We start from the raw sequence: 10,977 nt of genomic DNA, 5'->3' as shown, positions 1-10,977 counted from the left end.
TACCCGTTCAATTTCTTTGCTAGTTATCAGTCTGTTTTCTTTTTCTTCCTGTTTCAGTTTTGGTAATTTATATGTTTCTAGGAATTTACCCATTTCTTCTTGGTTGTCCAGTTTGTTGGCATACAGCTTTTCATATTTTCTTCTAATTGTACTTCTGTGGTATTTGTTGTTATTTCTCCCTTCTAGTTTTGATTTTATTTGGGTCCTTTCTCTTTTCTTTTTGGTAAGTCTGGCTAGAGGTTTATCAATTTTATTAACTTTTTCTTTTTTTTAAGATTTTATTTGACAGAGAGAGACAGCGAGAGAGGGAACACAAGCAGGGGGAGTGGGAAAGGGAGAAGCAGGCTTCCCGCTGAGCAGGGAGCCCGATGTGGGGCTCAATCCCAGGACCCTGAGATCATGACCTGAGCCACCCAGGCGCCCCTTTTTTATTAATTTTTTCAAAGAACCAGCTCCTGGTTTCATTGATCCGTTTTGTGTGTGTGTGTGTGTGTGTGTGTGTGTTTTAGTTTCTATATCATTTCTGCTCTAATCTATTTCCTTCCTTCTGCTGGCTTTAGGCCTTGTTTTAGGTTGTTTTCCAGCTTGTTTAGTTGTAAGGTTAGGTTGTTCATTTAAGATTTTTCTTGCTCCTTGAGATAGACCTGTATTGCTATATATTTCCCTCTTAGGACCACTTTTGCTGCATCCCAAAGGTTTTGGACAAGTGTGTTTTCGTTTTCATGTGTTTTCATGTATTTTTTAAATTTCTTCTTTTATTTCCTGGTGGACCTATCCATTGTTTAGTAGCATCTTATTTAACCTCCATGTATTTTTGGTCTTTGCAGATTTTTTTCTTGTGGTTGACTTCTAGTTTCATAGCTCTGTGGTCAAAAAAGATGCATGGTATGACTTCAATCTTCTTGTATTTCTTGAGGCCTGTTTTGTGGCCTCATATGTGATCTATTCTGGAGAATGTTCCATGTGCACTTGAAAAGAATGTGCATTCTGTTGTTTCAAGATGAAATGTTCTGAATATATCTGTTAAGTCCATCTGGTCCAGTGTGTTCTTCTAAGCCATTGTTTCCTTGTTATTTTCTGTTTAGGTCACCTGTCCTCATTGATATAACAGGGGTGTTAAAGTCCACTACTATTACTGTATTATCATCATAGATTAGTTCCTTTATGTTTGTTATTACTGTTTTATGTATGAGTGCTCCCATGTTGGGTGTATACATATCTATAATTATTATACCTTCTTGTTGGATTGTCCCCTTTATTATTATATAGTGCCTTTTTTTTTTAAGATTTTATTTATTTATTTGACAGAGAGATAGAGAGCACAGATAGTCAGAGCGGCAGGCAGAGGAGAAGCAGGCTCCCCGCTGAGCAGAGAGCCCGATGCAGGGCTCGATCTTAGGGCACTCGGATTACGACCTGAGCTGAAGGCAGCCACTTAACCGACTGAGCCACCCAGGCGCCCTATGCCTTTTTTTTTTTTTTTGAGATTTATTTATTTGAGAGAAGGGAGGAGGGGGAGGGGGAGAGGGAGATGGAAAGAGAGAATCCCAAGTGGACTCCATGCTCAGCATGGAGCCCGATGCAGGGCTCGACCCTGAGATATGATCTGAGCCAAAATCAAGAGTCAGTCGCTCAGGGCGCCTGGGTGGCTCAGTTGGTTGGGCGACTGCCTTCGGCTCAGGTCATGATCCTGGAGTCCCGGGACCGAGTCCCGCATCGGGCTCCCTGCTCAGCGGGGAGTCTGCCTCTCCCTCTGACCTCCTTCCCTCTCATGCTCTCTACCATTCTCTCTCTCTCAATAAAAAAAAAAAAAAAAAAGTCAGTCGCTCAACCAACTGAGCCACCCAGGTGTTCCATATAGTGCCCTTCTTTGTCTCTTGTTACAATCTTTATTTTAAAGTCTAGTTTGTCCAATGTAAGTATTGCTACTTCTTTCTTTTGACATTCATTTGCATGACAAATGTTTCTCCATTCCCTTTCAGTCTGCAGGTGTCTTTAGGTCTAAAATGAGTCACTCGTAGGTAATGGATGGGTCTTGACCCCACAATCCTCAGTAAGAAATGAATTTATATTGTGATCCATTATACATGTATGCGAGTGTGTGCATATACACTCATAAACAGGTTACACAAAATGATATTCACCACTCTATTTCATTTCTTTAATGCTGGTTTTTATATACTAAATTGATTTCACAATCCATTACCGGGTCCTGACCTGTAGTTTAAAACAGTGATATATAACACATTTTGAGACATGTTCTTATATTTCCTAAGTTAATCAATTTGGAATTATGAAATTCTAAGTAACAAATACATATTCTAGTAGAAATATCAAAAAGATTTCTCGTTCTTGGCACATATAATATGTGAAGAGTTGAAAATCATTCTGAAGAATAAAACAGGTGGACATCTGAGTCACAGCCACTTGGAATGCAGATAAACAAAAAATGGAAAGTCTGTGAGGGAGCCCAAATGAAGACTGGAAGGAACTTACCAGAACTCAACCAACCTGCGCAGTAGCAATGGGAGACTCGAATATCAACGCTGTGAAGCCATCTCATGTTCCTTTTGCTAAATGAAATGATTAAGAGACTCCTAGGGTTGGGGCGCCTGGGGGGTGCAGCCAGTTGAACATCCAACTCTTGGTTTTGGCTCAGGTCATGATCTCAGGGTCATGGGATCGAGCCCCATATCAGGCTCTGCACTCAACGCAGAGTCTGCTTAAGATTCTCTCTCCCTCTTCCTCCTCCCCCCCCCCCCCCCCCCCCCCCCCCTTTATAAAAAAAAAAAATCAAAAAAAAAAAAAAAAAAAGGCTCCTGGAGTTGGAAAGAAACTTAAAATATCAAATTCTATTTTCTCCCATCAGATGACAAGAGTAAATCAGCATTTCCTTTGAAAATCTGAGCAGTGGGCGCCTGGGTGGCTCAGTTGGTTAAGCAACTGCCTTCGGCTCAAGTCATGATCCCGGAGTCCTGGGATCGAGTCCCACATCGGGCTCCCGGCTCAGTGGGGAGCCTGCTTCTCCCTCTGACTCTCTCCCCTCTCATGCTGTTTCTCTCTCGCTCACTCTCATAAATAAATAAATAAAATCTTTAAAAAAAAGAAAAAGAAAATCTGAGCAGTGACTCTGGTCCTATCCCAAAGAGTTAACTTCAAAGAGGATAAAAACAATTTCACTGTAACACTGTTCAACCTTCTCTCTTTTTTTTTTTTCAAACAATTACCTGACTTTTATTAGCCAAGGGAGAGCAGCTTGAAGAGAAATAACAAACATAAGATACATCTTTAGAGTCCTTAAGTACATCATGTATTTATAATTTAAATATTATTTTTAAAAGGCCACTATCCATCAGTTCATTTAAATGTACCAACTTATATCACAGACCTACTTATCAACTAAGTTAATGTCCATTGTCCTTCGGCTCAGGAGACTGTCCTTTGTATCTGACCTTGGTCTGAAATGGCATCAGAAAGGATGCTATTCAGTGGTTTAAGGTTAACACCTTGAAGGTAAACACGGCTCTAGAGGCAGGTGCCTTTCTTCAAGAAGATTTCCACCTGGCAACGTGGCTCTGCACATCTGCCCTCCTCCTTCCTGGTGACATCCACGCCATCAAGAGCCAAACAGAAGAGAAGCAAAAGCTCATGGACAGCTGGTGCAGTGGCAGTCTTTGAGAGGAACATGCTCCAGTCTATTCAAGAATGGCTTTCTGGAGCCTCCCTCCTGGTGGAGACCTTGTCATCCAACATTTATGGAATCCCGTGGGATTTGCAACAACTCCCATGGTCTGTGAGTTCAGAATGTGCTTTCAAGCAGGCAGTGACATCCACAACCGGTGGGACACACCTCCTGGGTCCGAAACCACTCCATCATGTGGCTGGTGTGCCCACCATGCCCGCAGGTCAGGCAGAAATTGGACGATCCGCGTACGGCCACGTGGCAGATGGCACACTGGAACGTGAAGCCTTTGCAGATGGCACACTGCGCGCCACGGACCTCGTTCCGGCAGTGGCTACAGTACACACCAAACTCTGCAGGCGGTTGGAGGGGGCCAAATAAAACACAGGGAGCGTTAGTTCTGCAAAAGGAACCTGGGCATGGTGAGAATGAGGTCTTCATCTTAGGAGTCTGCAGGGATTCTATTACCACAATGATTCTCTCTCTCTCTCTCTTTTTTTTTTTTTTTTAAGACAGCAGAAGCCCTTCTTCCACAATCTCACTACGTCTTACAAAGACACTGCTGTCACTGCAGGCTGGGTGCAGGGGGACAGGGCAGGAGGCGCCTGGCTGTTGGGAGGCCTGGGGTGAAAAGCCCAGGTGATGGCTACGCCTCATCCCCTCCTAGGCCAATGGCTGCAGGGGCCTGGCTCATAGAGGTGGCCACCAACTGTCTGTTGACAGAACTGAAGGACTCGGCGACACCCAGCAAAGCTGATCAGTGTCACGGTGTCTTCCCTACCTGTACACCAGTGACCAAGTGGCACAAGATGCACCAGGTCAGGACCCCGTGGTCAGGAGCTGGTCTCCAGCTCCCCGGAAGAGACGCCGAGGGCTAACCCTACACCCGCACGCACATGCTGGTGCACCTCAGGCACGACCCTGAGTCCGGGCAGCCTGTGTCGATCCCCCGTCTCCCTTGCCCAGCTTCCAGCATGCCGCTGCAGGAACAAACCCTGCTGTGGCTGCACGCTCTCCTCCGACGGTGCCGTCGGCACCTGGCCCTGCCTGCAGCCCACCGCCTCTGCTGGCCTCTGGGGCAAAGGCTGCTTCGGTCTGGAGCCCCGAGGAGCAGTGGGGCAGGAGGGGCTGACCCGTGCCCCATTACTGCCTGAAGACCGCCACCTCTCACCCTGAGGAAATGCCACCTGGCTTCGCCATCCCTGCGTCTTCTCTGCCTTCACCTGGGGCACTCTGGAAACACTCCCCCAACCCCTGTCCCCTCAGGACTTCTGTTCTTCGTTCTCACTCTTCTCTCGACCCCGGTTCTTGGCACCATCCGTGGTGCCTTCAAACCCCACCCCCCAACCCTCTGCACACCTGGCCTCCAAGGGCCTCGCCCATCATGTACTGCCTTCACCCTTTCTGGCGACAGTCTCCCGAGGCCAGCCTGAGTGACATGGACCAACATTATCATTACTTTTTTGCGAGTCTCCCCAACTCTCCCTCCACGGAACTAACCCGCAGAACCTCCAGGCCGGATGAACGCTATCAGGTGCCTACTCCACATCTGCCCCCAGCACTCCTGGGGGAAGGGGCCCCGGCAAGATGCACTTCTCACTAAATACACGACAACCAGCCAACAGCTCCCAGGGCTGCAGAGCGGCTGCTCCGCCATTTTCCCGATGGCGCTTCTTGCTTCCACCACAGCCCATGCACTCCTGCACACCCCTGCTCCCCTCTCTCACCTGCTGGCCCCCCTCTTCCCTGAGAAAAGAGAAGCCTCCATCTCCAGCCACGAAACCTTCAGATTTCCCTACTCGCTCCTCTTCTCCTTCCACCTCTTAGAACAGAGGAAGGCTCCTTTCCTGTACCTGACCCAGTTCCTCTGCCTGAGGACAAATGGCAGTCACAAATGTACCAATGAAGACTTTTAAAATACATGGTTAAGTAAGGAAAAATTTTATGACAGTCCTAGTTTAGGTAAATCCTGTGACAAATTAAATTGGTTTGATAATGTTGGTGAAAAATAGCCATGTCTTGTCCCTTTATGCACAACTTTTTATGTTAGGTAATGTTTACGGTTTATGTTCTCATGAAAAGCTTAATTAGTTTAAATTTCTTAAATTTCCTTTACTGGTTTTATTGGTTGGACAAGATTCAACCTTTAAAATTATGACAATGTAAAAACTGTACATTCAATAAATTGAATTATGTCTTCAAAAAGGTGTTGTTCTTTGACATTTGAGATAACTGTAAAATGTAAACCTAATTATTCTCCAAATCTGGGTAAAATTATTAAAACATCCTCTCCCTGAAAAACTCAATATGCCATTAGGAACTGTGTTTCTCCATACCATGTCAGCTTAAATGTAATCCCTAAAATCGTTATTAACTTTAAGATGTTGAACTAATATTTCATTTAGTTAATTAATGAATCATTTGAGGGGATGTGGCCAATTTCTAGGTGGATATAAATTCACAAAGATAGGGAATACAAAAACACTAAGTCACTAAGTGTAATTTTAATATTTCTCTCTTGCCTCTTATTGTTCTATATAATGGAATGGCCATTAGTTGAGAAGGACAGGCACACATCTGGGCCACAGTGGTGTACAGAATAACTTTCGCCACATGTGGCGATACAAAAGGATGTAGAGTTTGTGTGAAATCACAAGCTGTCAAGGTGTCTTTTATAGGAACACTGACAAACCTGGGGAATCTCAGGGAAGGAAGCATATGCCCACAGGTATAGGCTTTGCAGGTGAAATCTGGCAGAGGCGAAGTGAATCATTCCTGGTTCCCAATGGACAAACTAATAAGGACAATAAAAAATACGTCTAGCACATAAATGATCAAATTACGATTCCTAAGGCTTTATGAAACCCCCAGGCAGAAGCCAGCTCCAAAGGCTTAGTGCCATATGGTCCTACATAAAAAAGAGCTGTCTGTATTAATTACCATCAGTTACACAAATGTAAATAAAACCAGCCAAATAAATAAGACATTAAATAAACGGAAGCAGAAAATTGCTTGACTACCTCCTCAAAATAAATGAAGCCTCGAGCCCTTTCTATAAATCTAACCCCTTAAATGAACACAATTTATCCCTAAAATTTGCTGCTGATATGGGATGACCCTTGCAGATGTGATGAGTCTGAGAGGAAACTACTGATTTTCCAGCAATTTGGAGACTAACTGTAGCTGTGGTAACCCTGGAGTAGTTTTCTCTCAGTATCTGCTGTTTGCTAGATTTGAGAAGTATCTGCTGTTTGCTAGATGTGAGAAGTCCACTTCTTCCAAAGTAATAAATAATGAAGATGAAAATACATAATGCTTTTGTCTGAGTCTATCTTTCATAATCCCTCCCCTTTGAAATCCTACAATACTGTTTGTGACGGTATTAGCTCTCACTATTCATTCTTCAGGACCATTTAAGTCTCCATGAGTTCCTGTTTTACTTCTCTGATTGGATTACAGACTTTTTGACACCACCCCCCCAAACCACACCTTGTGTTTCCCTGTATGGCCAAGAGAACTTGGCAGGATGCTTATAATAATAGATGTCAGTAAGAGTGCAATGTATCAGTTACCTATCTCTGTGATTCGTATATTTTCCTGAAAACTAATTCTAAATCACAAGTTGCTCCAGGCCTTCATTACTCTCTCTGATACACTTTCATGCACTTAGATGCTCTGAAAAACACATTGCCCAAATAACATTTTGCACCTTTGCATTTCCTGAAGTACATACACCAAAATAATCCATATTAAAACAATCCTTGTGGGGCGCCTGGGTGGCTCAGTTGGTTAGGCGACTGCCTTTGGCTCAGGTCATGATCCTGGAGTCCTGGGATCGAGTCCCGCATCGGGCTCCCTGCTCGGCGGGGAGTCTGCTTCTCCCTCTGACCCTCTCTCTCTCTCATTCTCTCTCTCAAATAAATAAATAAAATCTTTAAAAAAAAAAAAAAAAAACAATCCTTGTTACTTGATATCTCAATCTCTGTATTACTCTGGTTTGTTTAAGATTTTAAGTAATCTCTACACCTAACATGAGGCTCGAACTCACAACCCTAAGATCCAGAGTCACAGGCCCCACCAACTGAGCCAGCCAGCCACCTTGTTTGGGTTTTTTAATTAAACCTACATACATACAACTTAAAAGAGTCAAATAATGTTATATGTCTGATTAACAAAATCAGCATTCCCTTCCACTCCCTTCGCCCATCACTCCCAGGAGGAAATCCTTCCAACTCACTTAACTTTTTGTTTCTACCTTCTATCTCCAAACACCCCTGTACAAAGCTAATTCTTAATTTCCACATTTAAGCATTATCTCAACTTTCCCGTGGAAGCTTCTTTCACTCCCCAATTCGCCTTAGCCACACACATCCCTCATCTTCCCCACACAGTTCCACTATTACTTGGTTAGATCAGCGTTCTGTTTTCCCATCATCTATCCAGGTGAACATTATTCAAGCCAAGCCATGTACCATGACCACTTTTCCTTTCTCGCATGCTTAGATTTTCTTAGTAACCGTCTTGTTGTTTTTGTTTGCTTAGTTTATCATAATTCACTTGCAAACCCTCTCTCAAATATCTGAGTCTCTATAAATATACTGGACACTGAAATCCACTAGCTATTTTTCTAACTTTCTCTTCTTGGAGACAGCGCTCTTGAAGCTCCAACCTGGATGGGTCTGTTTCTCGGTCTGCCATGTGGATCTCCCTTTACCATCATCCCGACTCCCTGCCTTCCTGGATAGGCTGAAGGTTTACTTTTACATGTGACTGATCATTTGGGGGCAGGATTCTAAGTTAGAAATCATTTTCTGGAGACTTCCGAAGGCACTGCTACATCGTCCTCTCCTTTCTAGTATCTGGTTCACTGCTCCGGAGAAGTGTGGTGCTGCCCATATTCCTTATCCTCTGCATGAGACCTGTTCTCTCTCTCTGGAAGCTCCCAGGGTACTCTCTTTATCCCGGGTCTTTCTTCACTCACTACACTAGGTGCTTCGTGGGCCCTTTCAAGCTAGAAAGCTGTTTGCCTTCTCTGGAGAACGAAAATTCCAGATTTTCGGTTGTGACAGAGGCAGGCTCATAACCTGCTCTGCAAACTAGGATCAGGGACCTGGGGACCCTAAAAAAGCCATCAAACAATACTCCTGTGTTTAGTCTCACCTTCGTGCCACTTCCAGAGGTGCCATGCATCACTAAATCCTGAGCCATCAGGGGTGGTCGGGGGAGGGGAGGGGGCTGGAGAGGGGTGGGGGTTCTGTCATGTGTGGTACTGTGCGGTACTGTTTTCTGCCTGTCAGTTTAGGCCCTGTAAAATCAGCTACTACTACGCTATCTGCCTCCCTGGTCCCAAATGCTACCAACAACATGATTGCACGATTATGCCTTTTCAGGAAAGCTCTGGATAGACGCTTTGGGGAGGGGGGGCTCTGGGAGAGAGAGGAAATCAATGTGTGTTCAGACTACCCTCTCTGGTGGTCTTCGACATCACCCTTTAAAACTCTTCTCTTAGCTCCTTTCAGATCACGCTCTCGCTTTTCCCCAGAACTCACTGGTGTCCCCTTCTGAGTCTGCAGGTACTTGCTTCCCTCAAGGCCTGGAGTGGGTGGGCTCCTGCTCTCCCTGTACTCTTCCTTCCCACCCCAGGGCCCAGGTCAATGTACCCATTCTCACAGCTCCAGTACCACCTACATGCTAAAGATTCTCAAAATTGCTAGTTCTTGCCCCAGGCCACCCTTTGAGCTCCAGATTCACATCTGGCCGCCTACATGACTTTACGGTCTGGCAGCTCATACACATCTCCAGCTATCCAAAACAGACCTCTTAATTTTCTTCCAGCCTCTTCTATCTTAGAATATGGCACCACCACCTACCCAGTTGCCCAAGCTAGAAACCCAGGAATCATCTAAGCTCTGTCCCTTCCCCTCAATCCCACATCCAATTTGTTATCATTATATGTGGAGTCAACCTCTAAGAAGTATTTTGAATCTACCCCCTCTCTCTACCTCCACTGACATCACCTGAGACTAGGCCGTTGATCTCCCTCTGACTACCCTAACAGTCTTCAAACTTCTACCGCATTGTCCTCCAAACCTTTCTTCATATAACGGCCAGTGATTCTCTTAAAATAGAAACCAGAGCATGTCACTTATCTCTTAATACCCTTTGAAGCTTACCACTGGACTCAGAATACAATCCCAATTCTGAACCATGACTTGCAAGTTCCTAATTACCCTACAGTCTAATTTGGTACCCTTCTTTTTGCTGTGTTCTAGCCACTGGCCTTCCTTCACTAGTTTAATGTGTGCTGCCCTCTGCACAGATGGCTTCTCCTCCCTCTACCTCAGCCCCTCAGAAAGGCCCTCCCTGTACACGGCCAGACATCACCTGCAATTCTCCCTTCCTGCTCTCCCTGCGCCAACATCGTTTTTGTTTGCTCATCAACACTGATCACAACCTATAGTTACTTAATTTTTCTCCCCCACTAGTCTGTGAGTTCCATGAGGGGAAGGAATGTGCTAGCACTGTGCCTCACAGGAGCTCGGTATGTCTCAGCTGAATATATGAATTTGAAATCCTTCAAATCAGTATCTGAGTACAGTATATAAAACTACTTCCACTTAGAAATGTACTCTCGTCATGAAATACAAGGGTTTTCGGAAGGGGAGAGCAGACTCAAAATGCTTCAGAAATTTCCGCCTCTAAGTGAGAAGCTAAAAGACTTCACTCCAAGTCTTACATTCAGGGACAAATTAAATTATAGGACCTTTCAGATAGTGACAGGAAAAGAAGTTCATACTCACCAATCCCTTTATGAGGATCCGGAGGAGAGGAGGCAAACTTCAGCACCTCAGCTCGTTTCTCTCTCAGACCCCAGCGGTAGAGGATTTCTCCATAGCATTTCTTAAAGTCATCAAATTGCTGGGTATTGGCGGGGTCCAGAAGCCTGGATAAAACTCAAAAGATTGCCTGTCAGTTCCTTTAAGAAAAAACAAGCTCAGGGGGCGCCTGGGTGGCTCAGTCGTTAGGCGTCTGCCTTCGGCTCAGGTCAGGATCCCAGGGTCCTGGGATCGAGCCCCACATCGGGCTCCCTGCTCCGCGGGAAACCTGCTTCTCCCTCTCCCACTCCCCCTGCTCATGTTCCCTCTCTCGCTGTGTCTCTCTCTGTCAAATAAATAAAATCTTAAAAAAAAAAAAAGAAAAAGAAAAAACAAGCTCAATACCAAATGAACATAACATAGCTTTCTTACAGCAAGAGTCTTGATTTTGGGGAATCTAAGCATTATGAAAATTGCAGC

At 44.8% G+C, this 10,977-nt stretch overlaps 1 protein-coding gene across 14 annotated transcripts in view; it reads right to left on the bottom strand.

Moving 5' to 3' along the window:
• Positions 1-2,134: 2,134 nt before the first annotated feature.
• The window catches only part of WDR59 (WD repeat domain 59), an 84,186-nt gene continuing 75,343 nt past the window's right edge, over positions 2,135-10,977 (bottom strand). For all 14 annotated transcript variants that reach the window (XM_073880004.1, XM_025888868.2, XM_025888869.2 and 11 more), the window contains 2 exons: positions 10,483-10,625; positions 2,135-4,035 (listed from right to left, as the gene is read on the bottom strand). In XM_073880004.1, coding sequence (XP_073736105.1) covers positions 3,800-4,035; positions 10,483-10,625 — 379 coding nt within the window. In that variant the 3' untranslated portion in view covers positions 2,135-3,799. The remainder of the gene's footprint in view (positions 4,036-10,482; positions 10,626-10,977) is intronic.

This window comes from Callorhinus ursinus, unplaced genomic scaffold, assembly GCF_003265705.2.
Source record: "Callorhinus ursinus isolate GAN/ISIS: 27379988/994484 unplaced genomic scaffold, GSC_fseal_2.0 scaffold37, whole genome shotgun sequence".
Classification (NCBI taxonomy): Eukaryota; Metazoa; Chordata; class Mammalia; order Carnivora; family Otariidae; genus Callorhinus; species Callorhinus ursinus.
This window is presented reverse-complemented; position numbering and strand designations above follow the sequence as displayed.